This window comes from Cyprinodon tularosa, unplaced genomic scaffold (assembly GCF_016077235.1).
Source record: "Cyprinodon tularosa strain WSP-4 unplaced genomic scaffold, ASM1607723v1 ctg60, whole genome shotgun sequence".
Classification (NCBI taxonomy): domain Eukaryota; kingdom Metazoa; phylum Chordata; class Actinopteri; order Cyprinodontiformes; family Cyprinodontidae; genus Cyprinodon; species Cyprinodon tularosa.
Window position 1 is genome coordinate 1,299,244 of NW_024039341.1, and position 22,337 is coordinate 1,321,580.

A 22,337-nucleotide genomic window follows, 5' to 3' on the forward strand; every position below is an offset into this window, starting at 1 on the left:
TAGTTTTCCAAGGTTTTCATCATATAAATTGAAGTTTCTAACAGGGCCAAATATTTTCTTCTTTTTATGTGAAAGTCAAATCACTAAGCCACCCTGACCATCTGTAATTCAAAGAAACTGAACCAACTTGCTGTTTTCCCATGAGACGTTTTGGCACTTACTCTATTCTTTTCTCTACAGCATTTTCAACTTTGATCTTATGCTTTCAGTTCTGCAATTATGTTTGCTGTCACCATAGTGTGTCATTTCTGTTTACAAACACATTTCAACACAGCTGGTGTTCCAACAATGTTTTAATTTTTCGGTCTTTGAACAGCATCTATGTATTTGGTTCCACGAAAAAAGCAAGGAAGTGATATGTTGTGTTACAAAAGCAACATTGAAGCAAGATCTGTTCAAGAACTTTTGAAGAAATATTTGATCATAGGAAACATTTTTGTGTTCTGATCAAATTATTTATGAGTATTTGCCAAGCATGTTAGATTTTCCTGCTGCTGTAAGTTCAAAGTAGATAATAGAGGTTCCATTCGAGGGACCCTAGGCAAAGCATGAGCTGGTAATGTTTAAATTGTTTTTTTCCTTTTTGCTTAAGGATTGCAACACTTTATTTTTATGCTCTTATGTATTTAGGGCATCTTGTTCTTTGATGTCACAGAATTCATTTAGGAATAAAACTAAAGTGAGATTTACTGAGTCAAATTCATAAATATTATATAAAACACAGTTTAGAAAATAAAGTGTTTAATGCATTTCAGATTTCTTCCAAACAATTTTAGTAGATGTACTTCCTGGTACCAAAGAGGGCATATTTTGTGTTGATTATAACTGTTCAACAAATTGTGTTGATTATACTTATGTAACAAATCAAATTAGCAGAATTGGTTGATAATAAATCATTAGGGCTGCTTTCACATCATATTAAGGGCCTGATATTTAAAAAACCTGATAGTGTGTGCTGATCTTCTAACCAAGCACACATTTTAGTGTGCTTGGAATGAGCAGAGCAATTAGCGAAAGCTTTTTAGCCTGATAGTCTTTATACAATTTTGAACATATGCAGATGACAAAAAATGCTAATTACTTGCAGGAGGATAAAAGATGTAAATGCCTGAGACCAGGAAATTGATTATTAAACCTGAAATGGATACTGGACACAGGTTTTAAAGTTAGCTGCACACTCCCATGCAAACGTGTCTGCAGGCATTATAGTGAGTAGAAAATGTGGCTTTTCTGTAATGCTTTTGAATTAATCGTTTCTTTAGCCTATCTTAGAAGTACTCATCCATCCATCTATCTTCTCCAGCTTATTCCATCAGGGTTGCGTTGGGTCCGGTCTGTGAGTGAGAGGCAGAGTACACACCCTGGACAGGTTGCTTGTCTGTCGCACGGCAAAATTTTTTTGCAGATCTCTGCCCAGGTCCCCCTTGAAAATGAGATCTAGATCTCAACAGGGTTTACCTGGTTAAATAAAGAAAAATGAAAGGAAAATGAACACAGAGACACACAAAGACATAAAACCATGCAAACACACACCTACACCTAAGGAGACTTTGGAGATGCCAGTCAACCTAACAGTCATGTTTTTGGAGTGTGGGAGGAAGCCAGGGACCCACACATGCATGCGGGGATCAGGCAAACTTCATTAAGAAAGACCCTTTTATGAACGGCAGCAGTGCTACCCACCACCCCAATGTGCAGTCCGAGAAGTAGTCCAACATAAAATTAGCCACTCGTTAGAAACCTGCTTTTTTTTTTTTTTTTTTTCATTCAGTTTTACCGACATGCAGTATATTGGCCCAGAGTTTTGGTCAAAAATTGGTTATTTTATGGTTGGGCTTTTCATTCAGAAATTAAAAAAATAGGACAGTTTGTGGACACACTTAAAAAAAGACATAAAATTAAACAACCTTAGAGAAAAACAGGAACATAAAAATTAGAGAACATGAGGAACGAATAAAATGTCCTTGGAAGAAAGACATAGATATGTAGGATTATTTTTTACATTAAGTGCAGCTTATGTCTGAGCAATCTATTAAAAAGGGTTGGCCTATTAGATTCTTAGCAAGGGGTGTTTGTGTGAATGTGAAGCTTGTCAGTATATCTGAGTGATTAGAGCATAAGCTGTGGATGTCCTTTACAAGGTCAACAAGTGAGACAGGTTGCTGATTTATCATGGGCAACTCGTCCTAGAATGTGCTTATTATTGTTGGAGATCAACGTGAGGTAAGCATTGTAGCTATGTAGGAATATGAATTTATTCATATTATTCCTAAAGGCTAACAACAGATTTGATATAATGATGTTTTAGGTTAAAGGTCCTATTCAATTTTCTCTTGGTAATAAATAAGTGATGTGCCACTTTGCATGTTACTATTGGTTGTAGTTGCTGGACAAATGAGGGGACACAATGGGATAAGAATAGAATGGGGAAGAGTGGATATAATCACTGCTTATGTTGTTTTTTTACTGCATGCATACTGGCATTAGAGATTTGTCTAATGTCCACCTTTTCCTGTTAATACAGATTTTTGTGTTCATCTGTTCTCCCAATTTCATATTAAAGGTATAGTGGAAGATTTTTCATGGATTTTTGAAAAGATCCACCCTCTCCACTTTTAACAAAAAATATGCACAACCCTGTACCTACTCTAGAGAGGGAACGCATATTAAGCGAGAGTATGCATGAGGCCGTTTCTCCTCATTTTACTGTTAGTGATGTGAAATGGATTTCTCAAAATAGCATGCCAAACTTTACCTGTCGAGTGGAAACTTCGCTACCAAGGCATCAGTGGGAAGCCCGACCTGTGCTTTCATTGTTCGTCATTGTGTGAAAGAATCCCCCCAAAACACTCTGGTCATATTTTTCCCCTTGATGCATTTCTTTTCTTCTCGTACACTACTTTAACCATTTTCAAAGAACCATGGTGAGAAAGGTGAGCTTCAAAGACTGGCTGAAACTGTAGCTCACATAAATATGCCTGAAATTGCGCCTGCGCAGAAACATATCACCGGAAAGATTGACAATTAGGAAAACCACTTAATTTGATGATCCACTGGGAAAGGAACATGCTCCCCTATACCTTTAATTTAAACCCCAGTTGGAGTTACAGCAGTTTTGACAATCGAAAAGAAAGTACTAATGTAGAAATACTACTAAAGATTTGTTTATGTATTTATACATAAACACATTCTTAAAATGTCAGTGCTTTCACTGAACAACTTGATTAGGGCTAGTTTAGAAAAATTATATTCTCATGTTGTATATAATCCTTTTTTTTTTATTTGCTTGGATTGTTCTATCTTTTTAAAGAGAAGTTGTTTTTTGCCACATGGATGGACGTGTTTCAGTCTCTCTCATACAAGTCCAGTGGTGTCAAAAGTACACATTTGTTCAACTTGACCTCTTTACTCAAGTAAAAGTGAAAAAGTATGTGCTCCAAAAACTACTTAAACTGCTATAAAGTAACCTTAAAAAAACAGCCAGATGCCACTATATGAACTGAAAGCTCAATTTTTCAATTTTTTTGAAAAATTCTTTGAGATAGGGCCAAGGATGAGGGAGGACTTGTTGGTCTCCATCTCCCGATACGCTCTCGCCTGTGTCCGACCTTTCAGACATTTCAACATCTTTTTCTGAATCCAACATTGTAGCATGGCATAGACAATTCACGTTTGCAGTTTGAAGAACACCTGCTTACTTTTGATTATAATTTTCTTCAGCTAACCAATGAGTGTTTGCATTATATGACTCATCCAATTACATTAGTTTTCACTAGGTGTGGATGGCGCCAGTGATCTGCATTGGATGGCGCACATGGCGTGAAATAAATATTTATAAACATAAAACCGAAGCTAAGAGTAATGAGTAACATTTGCTTTAAAAATGCAAGGAAAAGAAAGTACAGATATTGTGTGTAAAAAATGTAATGAGTAGAAGTCAGAAAAGATATATGGGAAGAAAAATAAGTAATAGAGTAAAGTATAGATACCTAAAAAGTTTACTTAAGTACAGTAACAAAGTATTTGTACTTCGTAACTTGACCTCTCTGTACATGTCCCATGCTTGCTCACAAATAGATGTGAGGAAGAATTTCCTGTCATGTCACAGCCCCTGCCTTCTGTCTTTTATATTGCCATGAGAACCATTGAGTCCTAACCCTACTGCTCAAATATGATTAATTCAGCGTTTCAACCAGTGACGGCCATGGAAAGATGGATTAGAGCAGAGCTGAGCATTAATCCTGTATTGTGGCAGTTTACAGGCTTCCTAAAGGCAGCTGGTGATAAATAAAACACCTCTGTCATCTTAAATGATGCTGAGTGGACACTTTGTTATCCATGAAGCAAGAGAAAAAGAACATTTTCTGTTCTGGATTGCCTAGGAAAACATTTATTTGGCTTTACGCATTGAAATGTTGAAATAGTTGTTCATAGCCTAGGAACAGCAGTTTGTGGTCTAATGACCACAAGAACCATATGGTTTTTATAGTGGTTGCCTCGCCATCCCCATAAGTGTAAAAGGTGTGGACGCTCAGACATCTGTTGTTTTGTCAATAAAGTTGGAAAAAATACACTCAGGTTTAGGAGCAACATATGCTCCATTCAGGCTCAGTTTTTGCCATTTAGATTTATTGTTTCAGTTTCTGAGTTACTGTTCCTTGTTATGACTTTCATCAAACTGACCTCTTAATAGTCTTTTTTTTTGTTGCCATTTTTCAACCACGTCTTATGAGTTGAGGAGGTGATGCAACATGGTGTTAAAAATTTCCTTAGATTGTTTGCATATTTTACAACCAGTGACTGTCATTATCATTGTCAGGTTACCAGAACAACTCGGGGAAGGGCAAAATTACTAATACCATTACAATGGAGAATGTTCCACAGTATATTAGAAATATTTGCTAAAGTTTTCAATTTTTAAATGAATTTTCTTAACTTTGAAGCAGGGTTTTGAGCTTATATGTTATTTATTTACAGTGTTGTCCTTTGGGTGATTTCCTATGTAGTTTTCTCTTTGATGTGGGACAAAACTTCCAGCGCTGGTGTTACAGGAACCTTTCCTTTTGATGTTCTCTGTTGTTGAAAAAAAAAAAAAGACAGTGTTTGTATCTGCTCACTTGAATGAACTCTGGGTCCTGTGAGGTCTTTTGGTAATTATATTTCCCCTCCTATTTCTGTTTTATCCACTTTCAGCCTCATCATGTTCACTGAAGCAAGATCATGACTTTACTCAACGAGTCAGTGAAGACCACCTCTCCCTCCCTTCCCCTCTCCTCCCTTAGGAACAATTTCTCAGCCTTTATCACACCTGACCTCTCTTATTCCCCTTCATCCTATCCCACATCCTCTTCCTCCCTGCTGACACCCTCCAACTGCACCAGCTCTCCAGCATCTTCCTCACCCCCGTACAACTTCTACGCCGTGCTGTTAGTCCTTCTCATCTTTTGTGTGGTGTTTGGGAATGTACTGGTATGTGTGGCTGTGTCTCGGGAGCGTGCTCTGCAGACCACCACCAACTACCTCATCGTCTCCCTGGCTGTATCTGATCTGCTGCTTGCAACGCTGGTCATGCCTTGGGGTGTCTACCTAGAGGTACAGTACAAGTGTGCATAATTCTGTTTCTTAGTCACACTGGTAAACAACCACTCTGACACAGAGATTAATACCACTGACTCTCCATAGGTTCAAAACAATGTATTGTTGGATGAAATGTAAAACAAATTAAAGTTTTTATTTCAAGCCATTGTTGGTGAAAGTTTAAAAGTATCACTTTTTGCAAGGCTCTGCATGTCCTCTCCTTAGTTTCCTCACTGTGAGAGAGGAGGAAAAAAAACATGCATTTATTATATTTGCATATCCGTCAATAGAAGTTATGTTTGTTGCTATTTATCCATAGTTTTGATTCCTCTCTCTTTGACTTGACTATTTTTGAAACTTCTCAACCACTTGTCATTGGTTTTAGTTTCTTAATCAGTGACAACAATGACTGGTTTGGGCATTAAGCCTTTTAAAAAGTCAGTCTGACTGACCAACTATGTTCATTTATATGAACAGAGATTACACCTGTACTTGTTTTCAAATATCACACCAAAGCATAAACATGCAGTTTCAGTCTTTGCTAATACTGATATTTAATTGGCAATGCATTGTGCGCTTATAGTCAGACAAAAATGAAGGAAGTTTACTAGAAGAATAATAGATTCGATAGGTACATTTGATTCTTTTCAAGGAATTAAAACATATTACTCGTTAACTGCCTGTTTTTTGACACAAAATCGCATTCTCAGTGAAGTAAATACACCAAGATGTTCTTTATAGGAATTCTATGAATTCTTGTTTTTAATAAGGAATTTCTGTGGTAACAAAAGCTGATTTCTGTGTCAGTAACTATTGCATAAATGCAATTCCCAATATTTTTGTTTAGTTATTTTTTAAAGTTACTAAACACTTATGTAGTCATGAAGTTTACTTTTTAATCTATGTATGTTTATATAAGTGCTTTCTAGCAGTAGGAGCAGCCCATTAGCTTGTATAAAATCTTATTGAGTTTTATAGGAAAATGTTATGCCTGTCATCATAATTTCCATGTCTTTCAACCAGTATAACGTCTTAAAAGGGTCAAACTGTCAAAAATAAGTGCATTGCTGTGTCCTTGTGTGACAACCGAGCCATAACTTTGGTTTATTTTGGATTTTCCTGAAGGTTGTTGGCGAGTGGCGCTTCAGTCTAATCCACTGCGACATCCTGCTCACTCTGGACGTCATGATGTGCACTGCCAGCATCCTCAACCTGTGTGCCATCAGCATCGACAGGTAGGGCTCCTCTTTTTTTTTCTGAAATGAACCTAACATGACAAAGGGAAGACAGGCTAGTGAACTAAACTTTTATACTTTTGCAAAAGCAAAGTAAAACCATAAATTCCAGGGGAAAAAAATGACAAAAATGAAAAATTACCTGATATTGGCCCCACAATGTCAATCAGAGAAATATAAGTGAGGGAACAAAGGAGGGTAATTGCAAAAGCAAAGAGGTGTTAAAAATGATTTTGATTTTGATGATTTTGATTTTACGTTAATACATAATGATCATCAAAACAAAGCAGAGTGTGTATGACGTCATCTGCCCGCGCCGGCTACCATTCCTTCATCCTGTCCGCTGAACTGCTGCTAGTTTTACTCACATGCCTGGAAGATGTCTAGTGCTACTACCACAGATGATCTCGCTCTTGAAATGGAATTGAACGATTAAGATTAGCTAGATGAACGAATAGAAGGGGTAGAGCGTAGCCGCCTTTGGCCCGGGCTGCCTGTCACAACTCCAGTCCGGCGCCAGGATGATGTCATACACACTCCGCTTTAAAAAAAATAAAAATAAATATAAAAAATATTATCGTGGATGTCTGAGGGACAGTGATTCGCCTACATGGTATGAATGCTGGCGTACTATAAAGAAAACATTATGAACAGTTTAGTTTGTGCCTTCAAGTCGTTGCCCATAGGAAGACATTACTTGGATTACAAAACCGAATATCTTTGGAACAGCTCAAAATGACACAAAACTAATATGGGTGAGTAGAACATGATATAATAACGTAACAACGTAAAATCAAGGGGCCAATGTAAAAAAAACGGTGTTCCCCTTTAAGTTATTTTTATTCTATACCATTATTTATTAACTACGTCTCTGACAATAGATTGTTTTTTCTTCAGAACACCTTTTCAGGAAATGATTATTCATATCATTCATACTCAAAGCTCTGAAAGGAAACTCGGTTGTAAGAATAGTAGAAAAAAACACTGTTTATAATAAGCTGCTAACAGTAAATAATGTAAAATAGAAAAACATTTGCGTTTTTTCTCCTAATTATATAGGTAAAGTTTCTGACAGTATTCCAAAATTTATTTAAAGCTACCTTACCTTGCATTTCTGCCTAATAATAGTTTAGAAAACATATTGTGGTTCCCCTTAGTGTTTTGGAATTGAGAAAACATAAACAAATAACCAAGCTAGAATGATGGCAAATCTGTCTAAACCTTTAGTGAAAATAACTTTTTTACAAGTCCAAGTAGTCCAACTGCTTTATCATTTTATTTTCAGCAAAAAAAGATATGTTTTAGATGTAAGCTTCTACCTGTCAATGAGCTGTAAGACAAGAAGCCTTTCATGTACTTTGATTGTTTATCGGCCCAGCAGGAGGAGTCTGTGATTTTATATCCCCAATGTCGTCTGTGATCTTGGCAGGTTTTCTGCCTTATAACACATTTAATGATGTCATCTTCCAGTCAATGCCCTCTTCACTGGGCCTGGGGGAGGTCACCAGACACCCAGCGGGCAGATTGTCTAGAGCTGTGACCTCGTTTCTCAAATCGACATTTTTAGGTTGCACTAGTTTACACATCCAATTTGGTACATCGACCCAAGTCTTTATGATTCTTTAAAAGTTACCAAAAAACCCCAAAACAAACAAAAACAGATAAGGTTAATTTTGGTTTGACTGAAGAACAATATGCATGCATAGCATTTGAATTATAAGTCGTTATCCATCATCAAAGCCTCTTTGTGATCTTCATATTGATGAGATTTAGTAGAGACCCTTACATGCAATGATGTGAGATAAAATCCCAGGGACACCCTAAACAAGAAGCGAATAAAAAAACATTGCTTAATGAGTTATCCAAAGTTGCTTCGGTTAAATATATCACATACACTGAAGCTGATGTCACCAATGTTGTGCCAGTTTATAGTTAAAAAATACTAGCTCAAAGTTTAGTTTACAGCTAAAAATGAAATAGTTCACGTTCATAGTTCGCGTTTTCAAAAATGGACTAAGTTCACAAACCTATAAATTAACTAGCTCAAGTTTATTTGGCCAACTGAGCAACAATCCTACACAGTAGAACATCATAACATCACCCTTAAATGTGTGATCATGGTATAGAGAAAGAAATGGAAAACAATCAATGCAGTCAAGGTATACTGTATGTGCAGTAAAGCATTTATTCAGCCAAATTTCACAGAACTACAGAAACGTAGGAGTACATTCAGGTTCTGCTAAAAAGATCTGTATCAAATATGATTTATTGCATTCCTCATTCAGTAGCAGATATTTCCCACGATAGCTCAGATGCTTTAACTCGATGTGTCTCTTTCAATTTGAAGTGGACGTTGCTGAGGTAAGGACTTGTTTGTTCATTTCCAGTGGGCACAATTTGCACAAAAACTTGAGTTTTTTTTCTGTCCAAGTCTTCTGTTGTTAGTTCATAAACTCTGCCAAGCGCTCTGCAAAACTGGCATCAGAAAGATCAGTAGATGAGTCTGAATTGCAAAGATTAGTACTAGCAGTAGGCATGCCATCTATCTATCTATCTATCTATCTATCTATCTATCTATCTATCTATCTATCTATCTATCTATCTATCTATCTATCTATCTATCTATCTATCTATCTATCTATCTATCTATCTATCTATCTATCTATCTATCTATCTATCTATCTATCTATCTATCTATCTATCTATCTATCTATCTATCTATCTATCTATCTTCTCCGTTGTTTGCCTTGAGAGGTGTTGTGAATTGCCGCTATATAAATGAACTGAATTTAATTTAATCTGGAAATCTCATTTTACTAACAAGATTTTAGACAAAGTCTGTCGTAGGCTTATTAGCAAAAGGGAATTTGTGAAATAGGTCCTAATTAAAGATGTACAGCTGTAAAAATGACTACAGACATGTAAATATGCCGCTATGATGGCATGGTGATGGATATAAGTAATATGTCTGTAATAATATTTGAAACATTTTCCGCCAATTAGAATGTGGCTTGTTTAAGCACATATTGAACATAACGCTTATTAAGCTCCTATTGCTAGAGTGAAATAATTTTATTGTATTGATTTTATGTACTGTAATCTGAAATGTAATAGTTTACTTGCAAGTGTAAAATCAGTATAACTAACATGAAGGCTTGAAAACATCAGTCCAAAATGATTCTGGTTTATTGAATATGCAAGCAACACAAGGGAGAATCAAACCGTCTACTTAACTCCTTATTAATATATGAAGCTATAAATTTGTCGCTGGAGAAATTAAAAGCAGAAAGATATATGGAATATTGACTGAAGGCAATTGCAGTAAAGGCATACAGGTGCTGGTCATAAAATTAGAATATCATGAAAAAGTAGATTGATTTCAGTAATTCCATTTAAAAAGTGAAACTTGTATATTATATTCATACATCACATACAAACTCATATATTTCAGATGTTTATTTTGTTTAATTTTGATGATTACAAATGACAACAAATGAAAATCTCAAATTCATCATGTCAGAAAATTAGAATATTACTGAAGACCAATAAAAACAAAGGATTTATAGAAATGTTGGCCAACTGAAAAGTATGAACATGAAAAGTATGAGCATGTACAGCACTCAGTATTTAGTTGGGCCTCCTTTGGCCTGTATTACTGCAGCAATGCGGCGTGGCATGGAGTCGATCAGTCTGTGGCACTGCTCAGGTGTTATGATAGCCCAGGTTGCTCTAATAGTGGCTTTTAGCTCTTCTGAATTGTTGGGTCTGGTGTATTGCATCTTCTTCTTCACAATACCCCATAGATTTTCTATGGGGTTAAGGTCAGGAGAGTTTGCTGGCCAATTAAGAACATGGATACCATGGTCCTTCAACCAGGTACTGGTAGCTTTGGCACTGTGTGCAGGTGCCAAGTCCTGTTGGAAAATGAAATCTGCATCTCCAAAAAGTTGGTCAGCTGCAGGAAGCATGAAGTGCTCTAAAACTTCCTGGTATGTGGCTGCGTTGACCCTGGACCTCAGAAAACACAATGGACCAACACCAGCAGATGACATGGCACCCCAAACCATCACTGACTGTGGAAACTTTACACTGGACTTCAAGCAACGTGGATGAAGTGCCTCTCTTCTTTTCCTCCAGACTCTGGGACCTTGATTTCCAAAGGAAATGCAAAATTTACTTTCATCAGAGAACATGACTTTGGACCACTCACCAGCAGTCCAGTCCTGTTTCTCTTTAGCCCAGGCAAGACGCTTCTGACGCTGTCTGTGGTTCAAGAGTGGCTTGACACAAGGAATGCGACAGCAGAAACCCATGTCTTTCATACGTCTGTGTGTGGTGGTTCTTGAAGCACTCACTCCAGCTGCAGTCCACTCTTTGTGAATCTCCCCCACATTGTTGAATGGGTTTTGTTTCACAATCCTCTCCAGGGTGCGGCTATCTCTCTTGCTTGTACACTTTTTTCGACCACATCTTTTCCTTCCCTTCGCCTCTCTATTAATGTGCTTGGACACTGAGCTCTGTGAACAGCCAGCCTCTTTAGCGATGACCTTTTGTGTCTTGCCCTCCTTGTGCAAGGTGTCGATGGTCGTCTTTTGGACAACTGTCAAGTCAGCAGTCTTCCCCATGATTGTGTAGCCTATAGAACTAGACTGAAAGACCATTTAAAGGCTTTTACAGGTGGTTTGAGTTAATTAGCGGATTAGAGTGTGGCACCAGGGGCCATCAATTTTGAACCTTTTCACAATATTCTAATTTTCTGATATGATGAATTTGAGATTTTCATTTGTTGTCATTTGTAATCATCAAAATTAAACAAAATAAACATCTGAAATATATGAGTTTGTATGTAATGTATGAATATAATATACAAGTTTCACTTTTTAAATGGAATTACTGAAATCAATCTACTTTTTCATGATATTCTAATTTTATGACCAGCACCTGTAAAGAAAAACAATACATAACCTTAGTTCTGATGTGTTCTTACCTTAAACCATCATCATCTGCAAAGAAATCACAAAAGTCATTTAAATTGTAAGAATATAGCTTAAGCCTTAGAAATGTTGCTGCTCTAAAAACATATGATGCACTTTAACTGCCTCAGGCTGACCATTTGTGATTATATGTTGCAAGCTTTAAAGCCTGAACCAACTTATACGGAGTGGAAATCATGCAGAATCCATCCATGTTTTAACAGCCTATACTTTCTTTCTGTCTGTGACCTTCTGGCTGCTGTCGGGATTTGAGCTGCTCACTTAAAACCACTCACACCAGCAGACGAGTTCAATTGATGTTGACAGTTGTGTGTTTTGTGTCCTTGTAGCTGTCAAACAAGAAGTGACAGCTTTTGTATGTTTGGGAGGCAAACTGGGAATTTCTTGTCAGGTTTTCTGTTTTAAAAATGTAAAACTGGAAGTGTTAGATGAGTAACTCACTGGATTCCTTGACAATTGTCAATTGTGTATTGAGGATCTTTCAGATGCACATGTGCTACCTTACTGTTTTTTTTATGTATGTGCAGATACACAGCAGTAGCCATGCCGTTGCTCTACAACACCAGATACAGCTCCAGGAGGAGGGTGGCTGTGATGATCGCTGTAGTGTGGTTTCTCTCTTTTGCCATCTCCTGCCCTTTATTGTTCGGCCTAAACAACACAGGTGAAAGTAACCTTTAGACATTTCTTTTAGATTGGGCAACACTCATCAACCAGTGAGGTTTTCAATAAAATTCCCCTAATTAAGGCCATGAAAGTGAAAAATTAAATAGAATTACTTAAGCTGGGCATACACTGAGCCCTTTTCGGGCTATTTTTCCAGTCGTGCGAGAATTCTTTGCATCAGACCGAGTTTGTGGATCATCGTGCATGATGCGTCATGTAGTATACAGGGGGGTAATGAGGGGGCCAACTTGACATCCCTTTTTATATACTCTATTGGTTTTTAACCTTATAAAGCACATAGGGCTGCAACTAACGATTATTTTAAAAATCGATGAATCGGACGAATATTTTTTCGATTAATCGATGAATCGGACAAAAAATATTTTTTATATTAACCTCTTTATTCCAAAATAAACATTTTAGACAGAACAAACAAGCACACAAGTACAGGTTGCTCATTAACTGTTCTGGTGCAATATGAAAAATAAATGTTTGTGTTAAAACTACGCAAACTTACATGAGAAATGTAGCTGTACATCCACAAAATATAGGGTACTTTGTTTCATAAAGCGCAAAAAAAGACATTTTTGTTTTTAAAAGCCCCTAAGGGGTTCAAACAATAGGTCCCCCCATTTCAACAAGTTCTGCCTTTTAAGACAGGAAAGTATAGCAGTTAAAGTTGCTACTTGAGAAAATACTGAACCATAGAGATAAAAATAGCCCTGTGATTCAAATTATAAATTGTATTTGGAATAAAAATGAGAGAACTAGGGGTGCTAAAAAACACATCCTCCAAAGACAGATATATACATGGAAATGTGGCATATAATTAATTGACATATTACTGATCTTGCTGGATTTTATGCTTTACTTCCATAAATTGCAGGATCTTCTTTACTTTATCTTTGCCAGAAGATTTAAACTTTAAAAGCCTTGCCCTCATAATTTGCAAGTTAATTTATTTATAAAGTAAATATAAACGCTGCTTAAGCTAATTCAAATGAAATTAAAAGTAAAATAAGTAGCCAACCATATCACTGTCTGTAACCTACTAACAAGGTAAGGAAAGCATCAGATGAGCTACCTGAGAAACTAACGTTACGTTTCCCCTCTTTAAAACCAAACAAACATGGTGGTTCCGTGCCATGTTAATTTCTTTTGACAAAAGTTGCATGTTACGACTTTTTTCACTTTACAAAGCACAGGCTATTTTAATTATTGTGATCAATTTGCGCCGTCAATCCCGGTGCATGCGCGCTTCATTTGCAGTCTGGACGCTGAGGCTCTGACTGCAGCGCTGAGAGGGACTCCTGTGGGAGAACGGGGTTGGGATGGGGGAGGCGCCCCACGGCAGAGTAGGAATGATGCATGCTTTCACGTAAGAGTCTCCAAAAGCCGCCAGTGACACCGAAAAAAGTCGGCAGATTTGTCGCTAGTCGCTTTTTTGAAAAATAGTCGCTGGAGGGGTCTGAAAAGTCGCTGAGTTGGCAACACTGCACCTGCGGCGCTGACTCGCTCTGCCGTATTTTTTTTCTTCTTCCTCTTTCAGTCAAGAGGCGCGGCGGATGACGCATTAATCGCGCGACACAACTAATCGTTGATGAAATTCGTTGCCAACGCTTTCAAAAGTCGATTTTTATCGATTTTATCGATTCGTTGTTGCAGCCCTAAAAGCACAGATTTTAATTCCCTATATTCCCTATATTTGGATATTTTCTAAGTAAATAGAGCATGATTTTATAACAAATAAGAGAGTTTTACTATTCTAAATGTAGGTAGATTTCTGCTGTGTGCCTTTTTTTAAATAAGACTGTAAGATGTTCTTAATTGGTATATCGTTTTCCTCAAGCTGATTATAGAAAAGTTTAATCAGAGAGTTTGTACTTTGACAAGTGGGCTCCATGGCTGTTGTGCATCCAGATGTTGGTTTCCAGACCCTTCCATGAGAAAACTGGGACTCAAATTTGAGACATAGTCACTTTTAATGCTATTTTTGACAGAAACAACCTTGTTCTATTAAATTGCATTAGGAATGTTAGGGTTTATTCTCAGTAGAGTGTTAGACTTAAGTCAAAATTTTTGGGACGTTCAATAGCAATTTCTCTCCTCTGAATTGAAACATTCTTTAACATTAGTAAATACTCAAATGATATTATACTGAGAAATACATTAGAAAAAAAGGGTCAACTCTACAATTGGTCCCTCTTCTAGGGAATGTCAGAAGATGCCTTGTACAGCGATTAGACACAGATAATATTTGATTAGTTTGTCATCTCACACAGCAGGTGGAACAATAGTCCACAGCTGCCAGCCTCTGCGCTGATAAATGCTTCTGTGGTGGGAGGGTAGGCTGAAGCTTTGATAGCGCACAGACTGAGCTCAAAGGAAGGGCTTTTATGCTGTGAAGTAAAGCGAGAGCTTAGTTCTAACAACGCAGAACAGCAGGACGTTGAATGATGCAAGTCAAACTGTGAAAAAACATCTCGCTCACCACAGTGTGTGTTGCTCTTATTTAAGACTTAAAAGGCAGGTCATAATTTCTTAATTTAGGTGCGTAATAGCTCACCATTAAGAAGCACAAGACTAGTCAAGGTGATGCCAATTAAAAAGGTTAAGAAAGCCTTTAAATTCTGTTTGAAACAGGTGTGTTATTGAGGGGGGCCTTGGTTATTCCATACTTATAATAACTCACGTACAAACCTCCAATAATGTATTCATGAGTCTCAGAATCTTGTAAGTTGATTGTTTGACAAGCTTATTTTGCAAAACTAATACTTTTTTTTTGTCGATCTTTATGTTCTGCACCAGCCAGCAGAGATGGCACCACATGCAGCTTTGCAGACCCAGCGTTCGTGGTTTACTCATCCGTGGCCTCTTTCTATGTGCCATTTATTGTTACGTTGCTGGTATACGCCCAGATCTGTGTGGTGCTGCGCAAACGTGGAAGACGCACTGCTCCACCGCGCAAACATGGTTTGCTTACACAGAGTGGTTCTGCAGGGGCAGAAAATCGGCAACGGAAGGTAACGTCAGTTTTAGTGACGGCTAAATTTTCAGTCTGCATTAAACCATGGAGTTAGCTTTCTATGTTTTAACTTTGTCTAAGTATGCAGGAAAACTTGTAACCCATCAACAAAATCATCAATTTGTGAAGGAAAACAAACTAAATGGCTGCCCCCTGCAGCATTGTTCAGTGATACAGAACATGCTCTCCCTCTGTTATAGGGGAAGACGAGTAGCAAGTTGTGCAAATTGAACATGTTCTGCAACTTGCCACTTTGGCTGGTACACTGTTAATATCTACCCTCCACTTCCATGATTTACCCTCATTTGCTCAGTGGCTGATGTAAATTTCCACCCCTGGTCACAGATCATTTCCAGTTTTAAATCAGATACCATTGGAACTTGCGAACCGCTATGCTGCTAAAAAGATATAGGTATACAAGCCAATCTCATTGTATCTCTGTAATACTAAATATGTATGGATCTACATCGGTCTCAACTTTCACAAATACACATTTGTGATTCATACATGCACAGGACAAGATCCACACCTGCACAGAACAAGATTAATTTCTTGTCCATAAACAATTATAAATTAAATTACAAAGTACCAGTTGTCTTTAAACATCACTACATTTGTGTGTGGATTTTTGATACTGTCCTTACATGCCTTGATATACAAATGCTATACAGGGATGGTTTGCCACCCATCACAAAACTCCCTTGTATAAGCCAATCACAAGAAAGTTCTCCACGTGGGATGACCTAGATCCAACATCCTTTGTATCCGCCCGCTCCGTTCCAGACAGCCTGCAATAAGCAAAGCCTACATCCTCCACCGTTCCTCCTGCTCAAGGAGAGCATACGCTATATTATTATTCAATTCATAGGAGAAAAACATGTTGTAACGCTTAATTTGATATGACGTAATTGAATCTCACCATAAGCATCAATCACACACCTTTCTGCCCAACATTTTCTTTTCGTTGTAGCTCTTTGTAATAGGGATAATCATACAAAATTGGTTTGTTCTCTACCTCCAAACTCAGCATCTCTTCATCCATGCCTCCAATAAAAAATGTATTTTGAGGTTGTGAGAGGCGCTCTTAGAAGGACTGGATTTGATTACACTTTTAAGCCTCTCGATATAAAATAAATATTTTGATGGAGATGAGAAATCTGCTTCCTGGTATGTTGAAGTATAATAATTTGCATCCAATAATTTAAATAAACGGTGTTAGTTTGTGGTAATATATAAGAAGAATGCTCTAATTTGTAGTTACAGATCCATCGTTACCTTATTTTAATTGGACAAGCCGGATCTTCTCGCAATTCTTTTTCCTGTTTGGTGCGATTGCACCTGGCTGGAATGGAGTGGAGCTAAAATAGCTCGGCTCCTTATTTTGACAGTAAAGGACGCAAAAGACATCAACATGTCAACTTGCCAAGGGGTAGCAGTGGATGTGGAAGAGTACTTATGGATTAAAACAAGTACGCAAGTGGTCCGAACAACGTACAGGGGCGGGGCAGAACAGAACAGGTTGGATAGGGAGGATGTGGAATCTGGGTCATCCCGCGTAGTGTACTTTTTTGTGATTGGCTTATACAAGGGAGCTTTGTGATCGGTGGCAAACCATCCCTGCTTAAAAAAATGCATGTGTGTATCGAGCCACGTCAGGGCAGTCTCACAAATCCATACACAAATGCAGCAAAGTTTAAAGAGCACTGGTACTTTGTAATTTAATTTATAACTGTTAATAGACCAGAAATACTTTGGTGAATCTTGGTCTGTGCATGTGTGGATCTTGTGTGCTTGCGTGAATCATGCTGTGCGTGTGTAGATTTTTTTGGTGCTTGTGTTAATCACTCTGTGCATGTGTGGATCTTGTCTCGTGCAAGCATGAATCACTTATGTGTATTTCTGAAAATTGAGACCAACCTAGATCCATAAATATGATCATTACTTAAATATTTCAAGTTTTGTTATGTTTTATAAGGGGAAACAACATTTTGATACTGAAATTAAATTGAAACCTGCAGTTTCTGAATGCAAAGAAAATACAGCATAAAATGACTTCATAAAGTAATTTTCTGTCATACTGTCATACTGATGAAGATTCACTGACATTTTAAGATCACTGTTTGAAGTAACTACACCTCTCCTACTCACTTTAAAATTAACATTGCAGTTGTTGTTCGAAGTGAAACATATACTTCAAAGAGAGAATTTTGAGTTGTTTATGATTTCATTTCTGTGATACAGCTGTATATCTGGCAAAATAAGAAAAGCTGTGTGAGCACTTACAATGTCTAATGGAGCTTACACAATATCCAGATAATTAATGCAAAAAGTATTTACATTTTCCCTTTTGTAATAACCTTTGTGTATTATTATATAGGTAGTTGAGGACACTTTTATTGTGCAATCCCCCCAAAAAATTTAATGCTCCAAATATACACAGCTTTGAATTGAAATCTATTTTCAATGCAGGACATTACATCCGGCTATGTAATTTGATCCATACTGTGGATCGAATTTCTTTTGTGTTTTATTATTGTTATTATTTTTTTTTAACAAAGCCCATAAATCTGCTCCTTGTCTTCAACCAAGCTGACACTGCAGAAGATTAAAAGTGTTATTATATACCGACAACTTCACTTCACAATTTTCTTTCTGCACAGCAACAATATTGGTTTTCATAGTGGAGAAAAACAATTATGCTAAATTTTCATATTTGTCCTATTTCAAAAAGTAATGTGTTATTGATTCTATCAAATGGAACGACCACTGATATATTGTGAACATTTATCTTTGGATCTGTTTACTTCTTTCTAAATGTTGTGATTGTGTCTGGCTGACAACCGGTTTCCTACAGATGAGCTTAAGGTACTCATTGGGTGTTTCAAGTGTAAAACACTTTACATAAGACACACATTTATTATTTTTACAAGCAAGGATACCAATTTGAAAAAACTAGTGTGGCACAATGAAAGGTACATTAAATGTACATTAGAAAAGTTGTTAGAGCACTTAAAATCATATTAAATCATAATACATACAGACAATATTCAATAAGACCTTTAAAGTTTCTTGGAAAGTGGCCACGTCCCTAAGTATTATGGTCCCCCATCTGGTGGCCAGTGACTCCTGGAGCTGTGTTAGGCTTGCTGAGGGCATCAAGCATTGCACAAGGCTGTGGTGGCAGTCCTCTCTCTACTGAGCTCTTGGCCACTGGCCTCCCAGGATATAAAATATGCCATTTCTACCTTGGTTTGAACTCAGAACCTCAGGATTCCAAGCTCTATGCCCTAACCACTAGGGCAAACTTTAACACCACACACTAGTATTGATCATTTACTCATTCATGGTGATGAGCTACACCGTAACCAAGTGAGGCGCCTGTACAGAGACCCCACTTGGCCGTCCGATTGCCATCGATAGGCCATGTGGGTAAAGTAACACCAAATATTTAGAAGAACTAACTCCTGCATAGTTGAATCAAACTAAACAAGTGTAATTAACAGTGTCCTTTCGAGATACAACACCAACTTTAGAAATTTTGCACATTTGACTTGGATGTGTACCTCTGAGTAGGGAGATTGGCTGTCCTAAGGTAATGTTCTTGGATTGCTGTGGCCTTTTCTGGTGGGGTCTACCTGCCCCCTGCTGCATTTAGGTGCTCGACAAACTTAAATGTACACATCTAGGTTACAAACATTCCCTTACAATAACACAAAACATTTATATATGCAAAAATGTTTAGTCATGCACTCCAACACACAATCAACCCAAATGGTTGTAATTCAAAAGAAGGCTGCAATAACATATTTATGGTCTGCCTACTTTAATGCTGGATTTGATTTAGATTTCATAGTTATTCACACAATGAGAATACCATTTTTAGATATCCTTTTTACAGAGCAGATATAGCACACTATGCTGGAAACACCACAGAATGCATGAAAATCAAGACTACCACATAAGAAATATTGTGTAAGGTGATGATTTTGTGTGCTAGAAAACACAAAGACATGTTCCTTGGTTTTTCTTGCTTGTTCTCCATTGTTGTCCAAAAAACAATATCTTAATAGTAAAGCTATATAAAACATTTTTGTTCCACAGTTAATAAGGGACAGTGGACCAAACATGTAATTGAAATTCTGTAAATGAATTTTTCTCAAGTGTAAATGCCTGTTTTTTTTTTTATTATTTCCTGCTTCTGTTCTTTTAAGAATAAATGCACACAACCAGAAGATGTGAAATTATGCACCATGATCCTTAGACCTGCCACTGCAGGCCCTCAACGAAAGAAAGTGGTGAGCAACTTTTTTTTGCTTTATTTTTTTGTTGTTACTAAATGCTGAACAGTCTGCTATTCACCAGCAGTTCATGGTTTAAAATTATCTGCATCTTTTTTCCCAAAGCCTGTCTTCCTCACTTCCATCCGTCTTCTCTTATTGTCTGTCAGACACTTGTAAAGGAGTCCGTGGTTCATCCTCTCGAAGTGGAGCCAGGTCGGTTCCTGCCACAGACAGAGCAGGACCTCCCCCCTCCCAACGCTCCCCAGCCCTCCTCTAATTCACTACAGTCTAAGATCTCCCTCTCCATCGCAGTGGGACCGGCCCCCACCCTTTCCTCTGTTGTGGCACGATCAGCATTGATGCCCCGTCCTCCTACTCTAGAGGATGGTATGAGAGGTCGAGAGGGGTGGAGGGAGCGCAGCGGAGGCAAAGAGAAATGGGGAACCACCAAGGAGAGGGTGAGAGGGAGGCTCTCGCAGCAAAAGGAGCGGAAGGCGACACAGATGCTGGCCATCGTGCTCGGTGAGGAAGAGAAAGGCCAGACAAACTAATCAGATGTTCACCTCTGGATTATTTACACAGTTAACCAATTTATAATCTGCCTTACTGTTATACTGATGTTATTAAAACAAATTAAATCATGTTACTTTATTAAAAAGACACATTTTGAACAGTTTTAATCTCTATAGTTACAGACTTAGACTTAGACAACCTTAATTCTCATTTTGTATACATCAAGTGTATACAAAACAAAATTAAGTTGCTTACAGCTTCCAACAGTGAAATGAGCATTGCCATTTGAAGTGCAGTAGTGATCATCATGTAAACAATATAAGAGAAAAGGAAAACCAGTTTAGAAAGAAAAAATGGTGCAAAGGAGCATTAGTATGAAAAGGTTCAGTGCAGTGCAAAATAAGATCCAAAATGCAGTATAACATTGAGTTGTGTCCTACTTATAAGGGTTATAAAAGTTTTCAGCCATGTTGGTGGTGCAAAATAATTTTGCAAGACTGATACAAAGTCCACTTTCAGGTTTAACATTTCAACAGTCTGATGTCAACAAGAAAAACGCTGTTGCAGAACCTGCTGGACCTGCAGCAGATGCTGCAAGGCCTCTTTCCAGAGGGCAGCAGGGAGAACAGTCAAACAGTCTCATTTTTCTGTACTTAGGGTTTTTTTGTGAATCAGAAGGAACAAAATTTTATATGAATTAAGGGGAAAAAGGAGTTAAAAATGTATTAAAACTATATTAATTTCTGTTAAGATTAGAATAGTTTTTCTGACACTGACTGGAGAGTTTCAGATTCAGTTTCACTGCACTTTTTACTTCTAAGAGATATATAGTTATTGGTAAAATCTGACACTCATAGCAGCAATCTTTTTCCAATCTCATTTATATCTGATATCTTACTCGATTGCATTCTGCCTTCTCACAACCTCGCGTTTTATATTTTATGGCTGACTGCATCACTCACAATAAAAACCAATGAGGTTATCTGTAGCTTCAGCAGTTTTGTGACATTTTGAAATGATCAAATGCAGATAGATGAAATTCTTATAACTTACATTGCTGCTTGATTTGTTTTCTTGCTGCGCAAACTAAACACACAAGCTGTCTGACAGTTGAATTAGCTGAACTATATTTTTAAAGATGATCGGAACAAAGCGTTGTTATAGTTGAAACAAAAAACATCAACGTAGTAAAGAAATAATTTCTTAAAATAATTGTCTGTGGTGTAATTTTACAGAGCAGGGGTCACCGCCCTTTTTAAGGCTTAGAGCTTCTTCATAGGTACAGAGTCATAGGAAGGGCTACCAATAATGACCAATGACCTGGAAGAGTCGCTGTTCACCTAAACTTTATACATAGTGAGCATGTTTTTAATGCTTCTTTTAATTTCAAATTTTCTTTTAGATATTTGTATCTTAAAATCTCTATAAATGCTTAGATGCCCTATCTGAGTAATAAAATGATGAAATGTTCTTTAAATGATTAAAAAAGAAGTCCAAGAGAATAAAATTCCAAACTTAGTCCACTGATGAGTTGTTCTTGTATTTAATTCAATGGGAAAGTATTCAGCCCCCTTGAACATTATGATCGTTTGCCACATTTCAGGCTTCAAACATAAAGATATAAATCTTTTATTTTTTTGTGAAGAATCAAAATCAATTGGGAGAGAATCATTAAGTGGAACAAATATCATTTGATATTTTAAACTTTTTTAACAAATAAAAAAAACTGGGGTATGCAAAATGAATGGGCTCCTTTACTTTAATGTAGCAAACTCTTCAAAAGTCCAGTGAGGATCTAAGTGATCCAATGTTGACCTAAATGACTAATGACCATAAATAGAATCCATGTGTGTGATCAAGTCTGTATAAATGCATCTGCTCTGTGATAGTCTCAGAAGTAAGAAGTAAGGCGCAGAGAGCATCATGAAAAACAAGGAACACACCAGGCAGGTCTGAGATACTGTTATTGAGAAGGTTAAAGTTGGAGTTAGATACCAAAAGATTTTCCAAGCTTTAAACATCCCAAGAAGCACTGTGCAAGGGATAA

The 22,337-nt window shown here is 37.3% G+C and overlaps 1 protein-coding gene across 1 annotated transcript in view; it reads left to right on the plus strand.

The window, feature by feature from the left end:
* Positions 1 to 22,337, plus strand: part of drd2l (dopamine receptor D2 like) — a 36,399-nt gene that overhangs the window by 9,202 nt on the left and 4,860 nt on the right. The window contains exons 2-7 of the mRNA XM_038307096.1: positions 5,194 to 5,592; positions 6,703 to 6,812; positions 12,334 to 12,470; positions 15,281 to 15,495; positions 19,709 to 19,792; positions 19,945 to 20,299. Coding sequence (XP_038163024.1) covers positions 5,221 to 5,592; positions 6,703 to 6,812; positions 12,334 to 12,470; positions 15,281 to 15,495; positions 19,709 to 19,792; positions 19,945 to 20,299 — 1,273 coding nt within the window. The 5' untranslated portion in view covers positions 5,194 to 5,220. The remainder of the gene's footprint in view (positions 1 to 5,193; positions 5,593 to 6,702; positions 6,813 to 12,333; positions 12,471 to 15,280; positions 15,496 to 19,708; positions 19,793 to 19,944; positions 20,300 to 22,337) is intronic.